The sequence below is a fragment of the Sylvia atricapilla genome, chromosome 1 (genome assembly GCF_009819655.1).
Source record: "Sylvia atricapilla isolate bSylAtr1 chromosome 1, bSylAtr1.pri, whole genome shotgun sequence".
Taxonomy (NCBI): Eukaryota; Metazoa; Chordata; class Aves; order Passeriformes; family Sylviidae; genus Sylvia; species Sylvia atricapilla.
Genome location: NC_089140.1, coordinates 152,921,174 through 152,938,690, shown reverse-complemented (window position 1 = coordinate 152,938,690; position 17,517 = coordinate 152,921,174). Strand labels below are relative to the sequence as shown.

At 69.3% G+C, this 17,517-nt stretch overlaps 1 protein-coding gene across 15 annotated transcripts in view; it reads left to right on the top strand.

Moving 5' to 3' along the window:
• The window catches only part of PLEC (plectin), a 57,884-nt gene that overhangs the window by 14,489 nt on the left and 25,878 nt on the right, over positions 1-17,517 (top strand). For 6 of the 15 annotated variants that reach the window (XM_066337692.1, XM_066337591.1, XM_066337660.1 and 3 more), the window contains exons 2-11: positions 9,849-9,910; positions 10,771-10,860; positions 12,261-12,338; positions 12,423-12,515; positions 12,681-12,847; positions 14,479-14,594; positions 14,674-14,780; positions 14,868-14,987; positions 16,555-16,650; positions 17,197-17,324. In XM_066337692.1, coding sequence (XP_066193789.1) covers positions 9,849-9,910; positions 10,771-10,860; positions 12,261-12,338; positions 12,423-12,515; positions 12,681-12,847; positions 14,479-14,594; positions 14,674-14,780; positions 14,868-14,987; positions 16,555-16,650; positions 17,197-17,324 — 1,057 coding nt within the window. Of the gene's footprint in view, positions 1-2,913; positions 3,106-7,928; positions 8,053-9,848; positions 9,911-10,376; positions 10,392-10,770; positions 10,861-11,195; positions 11,214-12,260; positions 12,339-12,422; positions 12,516-12,680; positions 12,848-14,478; positions 14,595-14,673; positions 14,781-14,867; positions 14,988-16,554; positions 16,651-17,196; positions 17,325-17,517 lie in introns of those variants that run through there. The other 9 variants (XM_066337582.1, XM_066337645.1, XM_066337667.1 and 6 more) reach the window with 6 other exon arrangements.

Below are 17,517 nucleotides of genomic sequence, written 5' to 3'. Positions count from 1 at the left end.
CGAAGGGCCTGCTCAGTGCCAACAAGAGGCTGCCCACCTCTTGCGGTGAGCACGAGAGGGCTGCCCGGTGCACACGAGGGGGCTGCCCGGTGCCCGCAGGGGGCTTTCCGGTGTCCGTGGGGGGCTGCCCGGTGCCCGCGGGGCGCTGCCTCAGCTGCTCTCGGTGTCAGCTGTGGCACAGTGCCAAGGCAGGTGTTTTCGGGGGACACCAGAGCTCAAGCGGAACTCGTGTCCGTGTCTGCGTGCCCACGCCCGCGGGATGGGGGGCACAGGACTGGGGGGCACGGGGCTGGGGGGCACAGGGCTGGGGGGTACAGGGCTGGGGGCACGGGGCTGGGGGCACAGGGCTGGAGAAGCTCCGTCTGGGGGGCACGGGGCTGGGGGCACAGGGCTGGAGAAGCTCCGTCTGGGGGCACCAGGCTGGGGGCAACAGGGCTGGGGGGCACAGGGCGGGGGGCACAAGGCTGGGGGCACAGGGCTGGGGGCACAGGGCTGGAGAAGCTCGGGCTGGGGGGTACAGGGCTGGGGGCACAGGGCTGGGGGCACAGGGCTGGGGGGCACAGGGCTGGGGGCACAGGGCTGGAGAAGCTCGGGCTGGGGGGCACGGGGCTGGGGGCACAGGGCTGGAGGGCATAGGGCTGGAGAAGCTCAGGAGGGCGAGGCAGAGCTTGGCAGCCCGCTGGCGGCGCTGGCTGGTTTTGGCAGCAGGATGCCGCTGTTTGTTTGGCTCCGCTCCGGTTTCCAAGGCTGCCAGGGACGTGGCGGCAGTGGGCGGGTGGGGGCCCCAGAGGTTTGGGAACCCCCCCCCGTGTCCCCCTTTCCGCTGCACTCAGCTTTTCCACCGCGCTGGCGGCTCCGGCTGTGCCAGGCCGGGAGGGTTTGTTGGATGCTGCTTCTGGCCGCAGCAGTGACTCACCGGCCCCGAGGGGCCGTGGCTGGCAACCGCCGGCATCCCCGGCCAGGCCCCCCCGACACGGCCTCCGCCCCCCGGCGCTGCCTCTGGCGGCCGTGGGGAAGCTCTTCCCGGCGCTGTCCCACGTCCTCCGCGGTGCTGCCGTGGGAAGCGTCCCGGAGCCCTGGGAAAGGTGTCAGATCCCTGGGAAAGGTGTCAGAGCCATGGGAAAGGTGTCAGATCCCTGGGAAAGGTGTCAGAGGCATGGAAAGGTGTCAGAGCCAGGGGAAAGGTGTCAGATCCCTGGGAAAGGTGTCAGAGCCATGGGAAGGGTGTCAGAGCCATGGAAAGGTGTCAGAGCCATGGGAAGGGTGTCAGAGCCATGGAAAGGTGTCAGAGCCAGGGGAAGGGTGTCAGAGGCATGGGAAAGGTGTCAGAGGCATGGGAAAGGTGTCAGAGCCAGGGGAAGGGTGCCGGATCCATGAGGAGGGTGTCGGATCCACGGGGGAGGGTCCCAGAGCCATGGGAAAGGTGTCAGAGCCAGGGGAAAGGTATCGGAGCCGTGGGAAGCGTCCCGGAGCCCTGGGAAGCGTGTCGAAGCCCCGGGAAGCGTGTCCGAGCCGTGGCAGCGTGCGGGAAGCGTGGCGGGCGTGGCAGGCTCATCCCACGGGACACGTGTCCCGTTCCCGGCGGAGTTCCCCGCTCGCCGGCTGCTATCGGCCCGGCCCGGCCCCCCCGCTCCTTATCTCCGCAGCGCAGCTGGGACGCTGCCGCTGCCGTGGGGCTGAGCCGCGCGTGGGCACCGTGCCATGCCGTGCCGTGCCGTGCCGTGCCCAGCCCCCACTCCCGGGCCTTGCTGCTGGCCTGGTTCATCCCGGCTTGGCTTGTGCCGTGTTGGGTTTTGACACTAGAGCCCCCCAGGCCCCCCGAGAGCCCCCCGAGACCCCGCAGCAGGGATATGCCTTGCTCCAGCAGCCCCCCCAGTGCTGAGACGGGCCGCAGCTGAACTCAAACCGCTCCAGCGGCTCGCTGACCGGGGCTCCTGTGCCGTGCCGTGCCGTGCCGTGCCGTGCCGTGCCCGCTGGTTCCAGCCCCTCCAGCTCTGTCCAGCTGCCCGCTGCGCTCTGCCCACAGCCCCGCGGGGCTCGGGGGGTCCCGGCCGGGTTTGGGCCCCGCGCTGCCCGGCAGCAGGAGGAGCCGCTGGCGGGGGCCGTGGGCTGTGTGAGTCACTGGCCGCGCTCTGGCCGCGCTCCGGGCGCGGATTCCGCCGCACTCCCACCAGACGCGGCCGGACGCCGAGCGGGACCGCGCCATGGGCTTCTCGCTCTGCTGCTGCTGCTGCTGCGGGCCGGGAGAAGGTGACCTGCGGGCCAGGGGCTTGGGGGGATCGGGAATGCCGTGGCATCCCCCGGGACCCCCGTTCCGGCCCCGGGCGCCTTCCCGGCACAACTTGATCCGGCCCTGCGTGTGCTGGAGGCTCGTCCGAGCGCGGGGCGGGGGCGATGCGATCCGGCGTTGGGCACAGGGGGTCCCGGCAGCTCGGGGGGCGTCGGTGGGGAGCCAGCGGAAAACACGCTGAGGGCTCCCCCCGGCACAGGGACGCGTGTGGGGCCTGTGGGGAGAGGAAGCCGGGGGGAATGGGCGCTGGAGGAAGCGGTTCGTGCCGGGGGGCGCGGGCTGCCCCCACCCCCGGGAGCTCTGTGTGTGTGAGGAGGGGTCGATCCGGGGGTGCTGGAGAGGTGGGGGAGCCCCGTGACTGCGGGACCGGGGGGTCCTGGAGGCTCCGGGCGGAGGGGTGAGGGGGTAAAGGGGCTGTGTGGGGCGCAGGGTCCCAGCACGGGGGTCCCGAGTGCGGGAGGGGCTGTCCCGTCCGGAGACAGCCTGGGCGGGTGGGATGGAGGATGGAGATTCCCCCGGGTCCCTCCGGTTTCCCCGGGTGCCGCGGGCGGTGGCGCAGCCGGGGCCACCGAGGGAAGGGCGGGGCGGAGCGGGGCGGGTCCCTCCCGTTCCCCCCCCGCTCCGCCCGTCCCGTCCGCCCGGTGCCGCTGGTCGGTCCCGGCCCTGGGTCCGTCCGTCGGTCGGTGGATGGTGGCTCCCGTCCGGTGCCGTCCGGTGGAGCGGCGCGGCCATGTCCGCTCCCGGGGGGGACTGGCTGAGCGGCGGCTCCGGGCCCGAGCGGCGGCGGTACCTGAGCGCCCGGCTCTGCTGCACCGGTGACCGAGGGGCGCGGGGCCGGGGGGACGCGGGGGAAGCGGCGGGGGGGTCCCGGGCCGGGAGCGGAGCGCGGGGGGATCCCGGGCCGGGGCTGCGGGAGCGGCGGGCCGGGGGGACCCGGGAGGGCGGGGGGGACACGGGGAAGGGCGGGGTGTGCGCTGATCCCCCCCCGGAGCAACGCCCCCTGCGTGTCCCCGCCCTCGGGGCCTGCCTGAGCCGAGCTGAGCTTGGGGCGGGCTCAGCCGGGACGGGGTGATTGTGTAAATGCGTGTTTGTGTTTGTGTGTGCCTCTGCTCGCGTGTGTCCGTGCACCCGAGTGTGTGCAGGCGTGCGTGTGAGTGTGTGAGAGTGTGAACATGCTGCACGCGTGTCTGTGGGGGCTGTGTGTGCGTGGGAGTGGGCTGCTGCACACTCGTGCTTGGGGGTGCGTGTGCATGTCTCTGTGTGTGCTCACACGTGTATGTGCCAGTGCACACCTGTGCGGGCCAGTGCATGTGTGTCTCAATGTGTGTGCACACGATGTCCTGGTGCACAGATGTGTTCTGTGCGTGTGCATGTGTGTGTTTGTGCACACGAGTGTCCTGGTGCACAGATGTGTCCTGTGCATGTGTGTGTTTGTGCACACGATGTCCAGGTGCACGTGTGTGTACAAATGTGCTACACACATTGGCACACAGATGTGTTCTCTGTGTCTGTGTTTTTGCACACGAGTGTCCAGGTGCACAGATGTGTTTTGTGCGTGTGCATGTGTGTGTTTGTGCACACGATGTCCAGGTGCACGTGTGTGTGTACAAATGTGCTACACACATTGGCACACAGATGTGTTCTCTGTGTCTGTGTTTGTGCACACGATGTCCAGGTGCACAGATGTGTCCTGTGCATGTGTGTGTTTGTGCACACGATGTCCAGGTGCACGTGTGTGTGTGTACTAATGTGTTACATGCAGTGGCACACAGATGTGTTCTCTGCGTGTGTTTGTGTGCGTGTGCCCCCCTGCACACCCACGTGTGTGTCTGCACACGTGTATGTGTGCACACCATGTCCTGGTGCACAGATGTATTCTCTGTGTGTGTGTGCCCCCTGCACACCCACGTGTGTTTGTCTGCACATGTCTGTGTGTGTGCGCCATGTCCTGGTGCACGTGTGTGTGTACAGCTGTGTTACATGCCGAGATGTGTTCTGTGTGTGTGTGTGTGTGTGCCCCCCCTGCATGCGTGTGTGTATCTGCACGTGTGTGTGCCTGCCCTGTGTGCCTGTGCCGGTGTCTGTGTGTCTGTGTGCACGCCGTGTGTCTCTCAGCTCAGCTTCCCGTGCCCACGCACCCTCGGGGTGCCCCGTGTGCCCACCGTGTGCCCACCGTGCCCCGTGTGTCCTGGTGCCGGCCCTGTCCCCGGTGCTGTCCCCTCGGGCCCTGACACTCCTCCCCGGTGCCAATCCCCGCTCGCTGCCGCGCCCACAGGCCCCGGCCTCTCCTGGCGCTCCCTGTCATGGGCTAGAGGTGTCCCCCAGCCCTGGTGTGGCCAGAGCCCCCTTTGCTGCCCCGTTGTCGTGGCCCGCTGCGATGTCACCTGGGTGTCCCCACGGCGCTGGGCACAGCCCCGGGGGCCGCAGGGTGCGGGTGCCGAGGTGGGGGCGGCTCGGCGGCTCCCGGGGGGATTCCCTCGGAGCCCTGAGGGCCGGAGACGCCGTGGGAGGGAGCCGGGCCGGCCCGGTGGCGTCGGCAGCCGCGGGCGAGGCTGAGGAGCTCCTGCCCGGCCGGCCCGGCTGGCCCGGGAGCTGCCGGAGCCGGGAGCTGCCAGGGCCGGGAGCCGGGCGCCGCCTGCCCCGGGAGCCGCCGGGGACGGTGCCAGGAGCCGCCCCGGCAGGTCTTCAAAGCGCCCGCTCTGACGCCGCCGCGTCCTCCCGGTCGGTACCCGCCGGGGCCGGGGGTACCGGTGCCGGGGGTACCGGAGCCGGGGGTACCAGGGCCGGCGGTACCTGACCCGGAGGTTCCGGAGCCGGGGGTACCGGGCCGGGGGTGCCGGAGCCGGGGGTACCGGAGCCGGGGGTGCCGGAGCCGGGGGTACCGGAGCCGGGGGTACCAGGGCCGGCGGTACCTGACCCGGGGGTTCCGGAGCCGGGGGTACCGGAGCCGGGGGTGCCGGGGCCGGGGGTACCTGACCCGGGGGTTCCGGAGCCGGGGGTATCTGACCCGGGGGTACCGAGCCGGGGGTACCAGGGCCGGCGGTACCTGACCCGGGGGTGCCGGAGCCGGGGGTGCCGGAGCCGGGGGTGCCGGAGCCGAGGGTACCGGAGCCGGCGGTACCGGGGCCAGGGGTACCGGAGCCGGGGGTTCCGGAGCCGGGGGTACCGGAGCCGGGGGTACCGGGGCCAGGGGTACCGGAGCCGGGGGTTCCGGAGCCGGGGGTACCGGAGCCGGGGGTACCGGGGCCAGGGGTACCGGAGCCGGGGGTGCCGGAGGCGGTGGTGCCGGGGCCGGGGGTGTCGTTCCGCCCCTCACCCCGGAGCGATCCCAGCCTCTCGCTCCCGGCTCAGAACCCGCCGGCCCCGGCCTCGGCTCGGCATGTCGAGAGCGGTTCGGCCCGTGTGAGCGCGGTGCCAGGCCACCGCCGTGCCAGCCTTGGCAGTGTCAGCGCCCTGGCGGTGTCCTCGCCGTGTCCCTCTCTCGCCCGGTGGCACCTCGGGCGCGCTGCGGTAGCCGCGGCTCCGGGGTGTCCCTGCCTCCCCCGACGTGCGTCAGCAGGGCTCCCACCGCGCTCCGGGCGCCAGATGCGCCTGTGCCAGATGTGCCTGTGCCAGATGTGCCTGTGCCAGATGCGCTCTCGGCGGAAAAATGTGCGTGCCGGGGCCGGGGCCGGGCCGGTGCCGCCCGCATTCCGCGGCGGCCGCGCTGGCTCCGTCCCAGCGGGCATCGGCCCGGCCGCGGCTGCCGCTCCCTGACGGGCCCCCGCTCCCACAGCGTGTCCCGGGTGGGTGTCGGGGTGGGTGTCACGCGTGGGCGAGGGCCAGCGGGGCTTCCCGTGGCGCCGCGGACGCGCGGTTGGACCGTGAGTCACCGGCAGGACGCGGGCACGGCCCCGCGTCCTTGGACTCCACACCGAGGACGGGCAGTGCCCGCCGCTGCAGAGCGGGGTGTTGGGGTGCAGACAGGGAGATTGGGGTGCAGACAGGGAGATTGGGGTGCAGACAGAGAGATTGGGGTGCAGAATTGGTGTTGGGGTGCAGACAGGGATATTGGGGTGCGGAATGGGTGTTGGGGTGCAGACATGGATGTTCGGGATGTTGGGTCACAGACGTGGGGTTTGGAGTGCAGACATGGGTTTTGGGGTGCAGAGTTGGGTTTTGGGGTGCAGACATGAGCGTTGCGGATGTTGGAGTGCAGACATGAGCGTTGGGGTTCAGACATGGGTGTTGGGGTGCAGACTTGGGTTTTGGGGTGCAGACATGAGCGTTGGGGTGCAGACATGGGTTTTGGGGTTCAGACATGGGTATTGTGGTGCAGACACAGGTGTTGGGGCGCAGGGTGTGGGCCTTAGAGCGCTGACGTGTGTGTCGGGGTGCAGAGCGAGGGATTGGGGTGTTGGCTGTGCCAGGCTGGCAGCGCTCAGGGCACTGCAGCTGCACTTTCCCCAGCAGCTGCCACCCCCACCGGCGGTGACGCGGGTGACGTTGGTGACACAGGAGCCGCCATGGGCAGGACTGCCAGCTCCGTGTCACCCCAAAGGGCTGTGCGTTCTCAGCCTGTGCCAGCCACACTGGGGGTCCCCAACCCCAGGGAGGGGCGTCCCGGGGGGATGCAGCACCCAGGGGGGCACCACCCCTGAGTTTACCCTGTGGTCCCCTCAGCTGGTGTCCCCCACTGGGGGAGGGCGGTGGGAGATGAATCCCTGGGGAGGGGGATTCCCACAGTGCCCCCTCCCGATGTAAGGGCCCGTGGGTGCTGTGGGGCACAGGGTGGGGTGTGGGGTGCCTGTCAGGTGAGGCTGGTGTGTCCATGGGGGCACCCGGGGGAGTCTGTGGGGCTCAGTCCCCCATCCTGGGGATCCTGCAGCCCCAGGTACGGGGGCCCTGAGCGCCTCAAGAGGGGTCCCAGGGGTCTGATCCCCTCAAAGGTGGGACTCGGGGCTGGTGAACGCGGGGGCTTGACCCCCAGGTGGGGGGAGCAAGGGTCCTGCAGTGCCAGGGCGTGTTCTGGGGGCTCTGGGGCGGTCCCTGGGCTGTGGGGCCGGGTGCTGCCGAAACCCCCACGGGGACTGAGGGTCCCAACTGGGGGCTGGGGAGCTCCTGAGCGCGGGGCCAGAGCGGTTCTGGGGACCCTCTGTGAGAGGCAGGGAGGGTCTTGACCTGGAAATCTGGGGGACCTGAGCCTCCGGAGATTGGAAACCTGGTGGTCCTGAGGTGTGGTGATTGGGGGTCCAGCAGCCGCGGGCTGTGGGTGCCACCCCCCAGACTTGTGGACCTGAGGGTCCCCGAGGTGTGGGGTCCTGGCCGCCCTGAGTGAGAGGTGAGGGGTTTCTGAGCACCCCGATCTCCAGGAGCGTGGGTCCCGCTCCCCGCGCTTGCAGATCCGGGGGGTCTCGCGGCCCCGCGAGTGGGTCTGGGGGTGCCGGTTCCCCGTGGAGCGCCCCATGGCCGCTCCGTGGGTCCGTGTCCCTTCCCGCCCGCAGGCGCAGCGAGGGAAGGGTTAAAGCTCGGGAGTTTCCTGTGGGCAGGGTCGGGGCGTGGGGCGTGGGGCGTGGGGCGGGGGGAGAGAGCCCCGTCTCCTCCCCGGGCCGCCCCACTCGCGGCGGGACGGGCGGCGGAGCGGCAAGGGAGAGCAGCGGGGTCGCGGCTCAGCATGTCCCGGCCGCGGCGCAGCTCCGAGGAGGCTCCGGCGGTGGCCGACAGAACGGGCTCCGAGGACAACCTGTACCTGGCCGTGCTGCGGGCGGCCGAGGGCCGCAAAGGTACCGCGCCGGGGGGCTGGGGGGGCCGCCGCACCATTGCAGCCCCACCATTGCAGCCCCACCATTGCATCCCCGCCATTGCAGCCCCACCACTGCAGTCCCACCACTGCAGCCCCCACACGGGGCGGTGACCCCGGGACAGACCCCCCACACCAGGGCGGGGTCCCTAGGGACAGCCCCACCTCTGCGTCCGCGTCTCTGCCCCCCAGGAAGGCCGCGGGGCGACCCCCAGAGCAGGGCGGTGTCCGTGGGGCAGAGCCCCGCGCCGGGGCGGTGTCCCCAGGTCGGTGTCCCCAGGGCAGGGCTGTGGCTCTGGCCCCCACGCCAGGGCGGTACCTGCGGCCAGGCCGTGGGGCAGACCCCCGTGCCGGGGCTGGCTGCGGGGCGGACGGGAGCGGAGCGACCCCACGCCGCCGCCCAGCTCCATCCCCGGTGCCCGCGGTCGCTTCCTGCCACGCCCTGCCCGCCCGGCCCGGCCCGGCCGCGGCTCTCGGTGCGCGGCCCCGCGGGGTGGGCGCCGCTCGGGGACCCCTCCGGGCTCGGGGCGGTGGGCGCGGTGCTGCGTACGGTGTCGGTGCCCCTCGCTCGGCTGCGCGCTGCGCCCCGCGTTTCCTTCCTTCCTTCCTCTCGCACCGCGGCCGCTGCCGGCCCGGCACGCCCTGGCTGTGCCGCTGAGCGCTCCCGGGGCCCGCGGGGCGCTTCGGGCTCCGCAGCACCCCTGGGCGCTGTCCCGGCGGGGAGTGTTGGCTTCGGGGCGCTGGGTGCCGCGTGGGCAGATCCCGGCACGCTCCGGCGGGGCAAGAGCCGGCACGCAGCGAGCGCCCGGCTCGCCACGGCGAGGGCAGGGGGGCCTTGTGGCTGCCGCGGCGGCGGGGGCATCGCCCCGGGTGCGGGAGGTGTCACTTTTGGCCTCTGACCCCCCACTTTGGGCATCAGGCTGGGTCCGGCGCCGGTGGTGGCACTGGGGACCCAGGGGGACAGGGTGCTGGCAGTGGGGCACGGCGCGCTGGGGGGTTAGGGGGTGCAGGGCAGTGGGTGCTGGTAGTGGGTGCTGGGGGGTGGGTCCTGTGCGATCCTGGGTTCCCATCCCGATGTGTCACCGTTGCCATGCCATCCCCTAATGACAGGGCAGCAGTCAGGGAGCGCCGTGACTCACTGGAGCCCTGCCTGGCCCTGTGCCCACACAGAAGGGTGTCCTGGGGCTGTGGGGTGTTCCTGGGGTGTCCCAGGGCTCTGGCAGCGCAGACGGTGCGTGGGCTCATCCCCATCCCATGCATGTCCCACCAGGGCCCTGCCTGTGGGGCTGGAACTGTGCCAGGACAAGCGCCCCATGGCCTTGTCTCTGATGCCATACCCCGCTCAGTCAGTGCCCACGGAGCCCAGGGCAGTGCTCAGCGTTGGGTGGGCACCTCCTGCTCCCAGCAGCCACAGAGCTGCAGAGTGTCTCGGGTTGAAAGGAGCTCCACAAGGATCACCAAGTCCAACTGTTAATTTGTTCATAGCGGAGTTGAACCCGCGGCCTTGGCGTTAGGAGCACCCCGCTCTGGCCAACTGATCTAATCTCAGCACTCAGTGTGGAGGTGCTGGTGGGCGCTGGCCTGGCGCTGGCACGCCGGGGCTGGTCCCCGTTAGCTGTTTCCTCTCCCCACACCCCGTGACTCACCGTGGTTCCCCAGAGCAGTTGGCTCATCGCTTCCTGCGCCAGCCGTGCCCTGCGGTGCCACCGGCGGGGCCTGCTTTTTGCCGTGCCACCGTCCTGGTGCTGCTGGCTCACCTGTGCCTCTCCTCTCTTGCAGATGAGCGAGATCGTGTCCAGAAGAAAACCTTCACCAAATGGGTCAACAAGCACCTTATCAAGGTATGGGCACCACCAGTCCAGCGGGCACCACTGCCCCAGCGGCCCCCAGCCCCAAGTGACCCCCAGCTGCAGCTCTGTGTGCTGGTCTGGCCCAGGACGTGGCCGTGCAGGGTCCCTGGTGCCAGTGCTGGTGCTCCTGGGCCACACCAGCTGCCCCCATTATGAGGGTCTGCCCTCCCACCTACGCCAGGAGGGAACGGTGCCCCTGGCACCTGGGGATGTGTCCTGCACTTTGGCACCCTCAGTCCTGTCCCACTCCTGCCATTCCCGTTCCATGCCAGCGTGCATTGCCACGGGCAGAGCCACACATTGTCACCTGGCACACACTGGGACATGGCCCAGCCCCCCAAATGTGTCCCCACGTGTCCCTGACGCCGCGGTGCCATCGTGGTGCCACCACGCTGTGCCCGTCCCGGGTCCCCTCTCTGCTCTCTCCTAACTGCTCTCTTCTCTCTGCCCCGTGCAGCACTGGCGACCAGAGGTAGGTCCTTCCTCTCTGTCCCACCGCTCTCCCTCTGTGCACACCCTCCTTTCCCCGCGCTGGGGATGGAGCCCTGGGGCTGCTGCTGTGGTGGGCAGTGGGTCCGACCCCTTCGTGGTGGGTCCGACCCCTTCGTGGTGGGTCTCTGCATGCCAGAGTGACGCTGGAGTGACACTGGACTGACGCTGGAGTGACGCTGGCACTGGGGGAGCTGCTGTGTGTGTGTTTGGGGGGCGATGATGGCACTGGGGACACCAGCTGCACTCGGGGCTGTGTGTGAGCACTGAGGGGTGGCCGGGCAGCCCCCTGGAGTTGGCTGGCAGGGGTGGGCGATGCGCAGCTGCCCCCAGCCCCCCTGACACCGCCGCTGTCCCCACAGGCACAGCGCCATGTCAACGACCTGTACGAGGACCTGCGGGACGGGCACAACCTCATCTCGCTGCTGGAGGTGCTGTCGGGTGACACTCTGGTAGGTGGTGCCACGCTGTCCTGTCCCGCAGTGTCCCCCCGCCGCGCGCCGGCCCCCCTCCGCCGGCCCTCCTCATCCTCGTCCTCATCCTCGTCCTCACCCTCGCTGCCTGCCTCTGGTCCCTCTCTTCCTGCTTGGCCGTCGGTCTGTCCCAGCGCCCCCGGAGTGCCCGCGCCCCCCGCCTCTAACCTCTCTTTGCTTTGGTGCCCTCTCTGCTTCCTGGCGCCGGCCCCCGGCCCACCGCCGCCTTTGCCTCCTCCTCCTCCTTCCTCTCTCTGCTCCTCTCCGCTCGGCTCGGCTCGGCTCGGCCGGGGCAGCCCCGGGAGCGCGACGTCCTCCGGACCTTGCGGTTGGTGAGTGGTTCAGCTCTTGGCGTGGCCCCGGCACGGCCAGCGGGGCTGTGTCAGTGGCATGGAGCAGTGCCAGGACTGTCTGCATGTGTGCCATGTGCCATGTGCCATGTGCCATGTGCCAGTCCCAGCGCCACCCCAGTGCTCTGCCTGCATGCTTTGCCTGTCCCGGTGTCCCCCCGATGCCGAGGGCTGGGCGGTGGGTTTCCCTGGGCAGAACTCAGTGGCAGCAGCAAGAGAGAATTCGTCTTCCACAAGCAGCATCAACTGGGAGTGATCCCACCGTGCTGGGCCTTGTCAGGCTGGAGCTGGATGGTGGCTCCTGGCACCACGATGTGCTGCCGCTCTGTGGGGTGGCACATGGCCACCAACTCCCTGGCTCTCACACCAGGGCTGGCCCTGGCCCTGAGCAGCTGTGGGTCCGCGTTGGCCCTTTCTGTGGGGCAGGAGTGGCACAAGGGGGTTCTTGGAGCTCCCAGCTCCCCCAGCAGCCAAAGCCAGGCTGAGCTGGGGGAATTACCCTGGGACAGGAATGTGCGGGGGCTCTGAGCAGGACCCAGGGGACCCCGGCCGGGACCCACAGGTCCGGGGGTCTCACCCATCTCGGCAGTTCCTGGTGCTGCTGAGGGGACACCGGAGCGCGCTGGGGAGCCGCATGGCGAGGGAGCGGGGGGGCCGCACACGCAGCGCTGTCAGCCCCGCGGTGCCCCGGCCCCGAGGCCAGCAGCAGTCCCCCCGGGCAGTGGCTGCTGTGCCCGCACGTCGGGTCCCCTTGGGATGGCTGCGATGGTCCCGGTGCTCCCGGGCGCGGCTTGGGAACAGCCTGTGCCGGCGGGTTGGCGGGGGGGCGCACGGGGAGCGTCCCCACCCCTGCGGGGACAAAGTGCGAGGGCGGGATCCATCGGCATGCGCGGCGCCGGGAGCGGCCGGGTGGCGCCGGGGGGTGGCGGATGGCAGGACGGTGCGGTGGCATCGCGGGGGGGCTGCGGGGACAGGATGCAGCGGGGCTGTGTCCAGCGTGGCCTCGCTCACCGCCCTCCTCTCCCCCAGCCCCGCGAGAAGGGCCGGATGCGCTTCCACAAGCTGCAGAATGTCCAGATCGCCCTCAACTACCTGAAGCATCGGCAGGTGAGCAGGGGGTCGGAGCCTTGGGACGCCCCGGGGCTGTGCTGTGCTCCCCCGTCCCTGAGCCGCGTGTGTCCCGTGCTGCAGGTGAAGCTGGTGAACATCCGGAACGATGACATCGCCGACGGCAACCCCAAGCTCACCCTGGGGCTCATCTGGACCATCATCCTCCACTTCCAGGTGAGCCCGGCGGGGTGGGACAGGGACAGTGGTACCGGGGGGATTCCGTGGTGCTGGGGACTTCCCCGGGCCGGTCTGGTCCCCAGTGGGGCAGGAGTGGTGTCACTGGCAGCGAGTGTCACTGTGCCAGTGCCAGTTCCCAGAGTAACAGCTGTGTCCTGGCAGATCTCAGACATCCAGGTGACGGGGCAGTCCGAGGACATGACGGCCAAGGAGAAGCTGCTGCTGTGGTCACAGCGGATGGTGGAGGATTACCAAGGCCTCCGCTGCGACAACTTCACCACCAGCTGGCGGGACGGGCGCCTCTTCAACGCCATCATCCACCGGCACAGGTGGGCGCCACGGGGGTGCCATGGTGTGGTCTATGGGCAGGGTGTGCCCAGTGGGGCAGCCCTGCTGATCGTGTGCCCGTGGGGTGGCTGATCCTGTCCCCGTGGGGTGGCTGATCCTGTCCCCGTGGGGTGGCTGTGCTGATCCCATCCCCGTGGGGTGGCTGATCCTGTCCCCATGGGGAGCCTGTGCTGATCCTGTCCCCATGGGGAGGCTGTGCTGATCCTGTCCCCGTGGGGTGGCAGTGCTGATCCCATCCCTGTGGGGTGGCTGATCCCATCCCCGTGGGGTGGCTGTGCTGATCCTGTCCCCGTGGGGTGGCTGTGCTGATCCCATCCCTGTGGGGTGGCTGATCCCATCCCCGTGGGGTGGCTGTGCTGATCCCATCCCCATGAGGTGGCTGATCCTGTCCCCATGGGGAGCCTGTGCTGATCCCATCCCCATGGGGAGCCTGTGCTGATCCTGTCCCCATGGGGAGCCTGTGCTGATCCTGTCCCCGTGGGGAGGCTGTGCAGCTCCTGCTCAGTGCAGTGTGATCTCCTGACGAGTCCCGGCCCATCGGGCTGTGCCGGCAGTGCCGTGCCCGCTGTTGGCGTGCCGGGGCGGTGGCAGGCAGGTCCCCACGGGTCCTGCTGCGACCGCTGTGTGTGTTTGGGGAGAGAAAATATGCACAGGCCTGTGCCAGATGGGGGGAGTCACCTTCACCGTGCCATTGTCACAGCTGTGCCGTGCTCCGCACCAAGGCGCTGCCACACTGAGCTCGGCCCCACCACGGAGCCCCAAAGGGGGCCTAAGGGGTCAGCCCCACAGGGGACTGGAGTGTCAGCCCCACAGGGGATTGAGGGGTCAGCCCCACAGGGGACTGGGGTGTCAGCCCCACAGGGGACTTTGGTGTCAGCCCCACAGAGGATGGGGGTGTCAGCCCCACAGGAAACTGGGCTATCAGCCCCACAGGAGACTGGGCTATCAGCCCCACAGAGGATGGGGGTGTCAGCCCCACAGAGGATGGGGGTGTCAGCCCCACAGAGGATGAGGGTGTCAGCCCCACAGGGGACTGGGGTATCAGCCCCACAGGAGACTGGGCTATCAGCCCCACAGAGGATGGGGGTGTCAGCCCCACAGGAGACTGGGCTATCAGCCCCACAGAGGATTGGGGTGTCAACCCCACAGAGGATTGTGGGGTCAGCCCCACAGAGGATGGGGTGTCAGCCCCACAGAAGATGAGGGTGTCAGCCCCACAGAGGATGGGGTGTCAGCCCCACAGGGGATTGGGGTGTCAGCCCCACAGGGGACTGGAGTGCCAGCCCCACAGGGGACTGGAGTGCCAGCCCCACAGGAGACTGGGCTATCAGCCCCACAGAGGATTGAGGTGTTAGCCCCATGCAGGGTCAGGGTGCCAAATTCGCTGGACCTGGGGGCTCTGACTGTTCCAGGGTTCCCACTGGGGACTGTGTGTATCCCCAGCTCCTCCTGTCCCTGTTCTGGCTGTGGGGATCTCTCCTGCCAGCGGTGTCCCCAGTGTAGGGTGTGAGGTGGCCAGGCAGAGGAGGCAGCCCTGGCAGCCCCAGGAAGGGGGACCTGCCCTCCTCGGGGTTTTGGGGCCCCCACAAACCCGCTGCCTCCCCATCCACAGGCCAATGCTGATCGACATGAGCCGGGTGTACCGCCAGAGCAACCTGGAGAACCTGGACCAGGCCTTCACCGTGGCCGAGCGGGACCTGGGGGTGACGCGGCTGCTGGACCCCGAAGGTACTGTGGTGGTCCCTCTGCAGAGCCCCCGTCCCTCCCCACCACGGCGTCCCCCACCTGACTCCCTGTCTCCCCGCAGACGTGGACGTGGCGCAGCCAGACGAGAAGTCCATCATCACCTACGTGTCCTCGCTGTACGACGCCATGCCCCGCGTGCCTGAGGTGCAGGACGGCGTCAAGGCCAACGTGAGTTGGGGCGCTGGGGGTCACCACTGCTGCTGCCACCCCCTGCAGCATCACCCCCGGCCCCACACGCGTCCCTCTCACCCGCAGGAGCTGCAGCTGCGCTGGCAGGAGTACTACGAGGTGGTGACGGGGCTGCTGCAGTGGAGCCGGCAGCACTCGGCGCTCTTCGAGGAGCGTCGCCTCCCTGCCAGCTACGAGGAGATCGAGGTGAGGCCACCAGGGCTGAGGACAGGGGTGATGCTGCTGGCCTGGCACGGGGACAGGGATGGGGCAGTGCTGCTGGCCTGGCATGGGGACAGGGACAGGGACAGTGCTGCTGGCCTGGCATGGGGACAGGGACAAACACAGGGACAGGGACAGTGCTGCTGGCCTGGCATGGGGACAGGCACAAACACAGGGACAGGGATGGTGCTGCTGGCCTGGCACGGGGATACGCGCAAACACAGGGACAGGGATGGTGCTGCTGGCCTGGCACGGGGATACGCGCAAACACAGGGACAGGGATGGTGCTGCTGGCCTGGCACAGGGACAGGCACAAACACAGGGACAGGGGCAGTGCTGCTGGCCTGGCATGGGGACAGGCACAAACACAGGGACAGGGACAGTGCTGCTGGCCTGGCATGGGGACAGGCACAAACACAGGGACAGGGGCAGTGCTGCTGGCCTGGCACTGGGATAGGCACAAACACAGGGACAGGGACAGTGCTGCTGGCCTGGCATGGGGACAGGGACAGGGGCAGTGCTGCTGGCCTGGCACAAGGACAGGCACAAACACAGGGACAGGGACAGTGCTGCTGGCCTGGCACAGGGATAGGCACAAACACAGGGACAGTGCTGCTGGCCTGGCATGGGGACAGGGACAGGGACAGTGCTGCTGGCCTGGCATGGGGACAGGCACAAACACAGGGACAGGGGCAGTGCTGCTGGCCTGGCACTGGGATAGGCACAAACACAGGGACAGGGGCAGTGCTGCTGGCCTGGCATGGGGACAGGGACAGGGGCAGTGCTGCTGGCCTGGCATGGGGACAGGCACAAACACAGGGACAGGGATGGTGCTGCTGGCCTGGCACTGGGATAGGCACAAACACAGGGACAGGGGCAGTGCTGCTGGCCTGGCATGGGGACAGGCACAAACACAGGGACAGTGCTGCTGGCCTGGCACAGGGACAGGGATAGGCAAAAACACAGGGGCAGGGACATTGCTGCTGGCCTGGCATGGGGACAGGGACAGGGGCAGTGCTGCTGGCCTGGCACTGGGACAGGCACAAACACAGGGACAGGGATGATGCTGCCACAGGGATGACGGACCCCAAGCAGCCACTGACAGCTGGGGCAGCGTGTGGCAGAGTCCTTGCTGGCCTGTGGCCCCACCATGGGTGGCTCATGCCCAGTGAGGGGTGACAGCCGGCCAGCAGCCCCACTGTGGGTGGCTCATGTGGCAGCCCCCGTGGCAGCACGTGGTCAAGTGCGTGAGTCACCATGAGACCTGGGTGTGGCTGTGGCACTGAGCCCCACCAGTGCCATTTTGGGGGTCTGCAGGGTTTTGGGGGCTCAGAGCCGTGGCAGAGCCGGGTGCCCCATATGAAGGGGGGGCCCTCTGACTCACCCTCCCTGGTTCTGCCGTGAGTCACCGCTGGCAAAGCCCAGTGCGGCCACTTCCTTCCCGCCGGCTCTGCACACATGGAAAATTGCAGGCTGGGGAGGGCGGATGCTTGGGAAGGGGGCAGCAGTGGCTGGGGGTCCCTGCTCAGCTGCGCCCCCCCTCCCCCGGCAGATCCTTTGGCGCCAGTTCCTCAAGTTCAAGGAGACAGAGCTGCCGGCTCGGGAGGCCGACAAGAACCGCTCCAAAGTCATCTTCCAGGCGCTGGAGGTACCGGCCAAGGGCTGGGGCGGGGCTTGGAGGTGGGGTCCTGAGGGGTGTGAGGGTCCTGGGTGGTTGCGACCCCAAGGGCTGGGGGATCTTGGGAGGCTCCGGGTGGGTCCCAAGGGGATAATGGCCCTAGGGTCTGTGTGTCCTGGGATGTCAGGGGTCTTGGGGAGTGTGGAGCAGATCCCAAGGGAATGATGGTCCTCGGGGCTGTTGGTCCCGGGATGTCAGGGGTCTTAGAGGTTGTGGGGTGGATCCCAACAGGATGATGGTCCTAGGGACTGTGTGTCCCGGGATGTCAGGGGTTTTGGGGGGTGTGGAGCAGATCCCAAGGGGATGATGGTCCTAGGGGCTGTGGGTCCCGGGGTGTCAGGGGTTTTGGGGGGTGTGGAGCAGATCCCAAGGGAATGATGGTCCTAGGGCTGTGGGTCCCGGGGTGTCAGGGGTCTTGGGGGTGAGGGGTGAATACCAAGGGGATGACAGTCCAGGGGTCCCGCGGCAGTGGCTGGCACGCCCCTTGGGGCAGTGTGTGACATTTGGGGCGTGCAGGGCGCGGTGCAGTCGGGACAGCTGAAGGTGCCCCCCGGGTACCACCCGCTGGACGTGGAGAAGGAGTGGGGGCGGCTGCACGTCGCTGTGCTGGAGCGGGAGAAGCTGCTGCGGGCAGAGTTCGAGAGGCAAGTAATGGGGAGGGCCTGGCACCCACAGCCCCGTCCCGCTGCCAAACCGCGGGGCTGGGCCGGGGCGGGGTGTCCCTGGGCCGGGGCGGGGTGTCCCGGCCCCCCCGAGGGGGAACCACAGGGCTCTGAGTCACCGCTCCTGCTGGAAAACCTCTGCGGCCTGAGCACGGCTCGGCTCAGCTCGGCACGG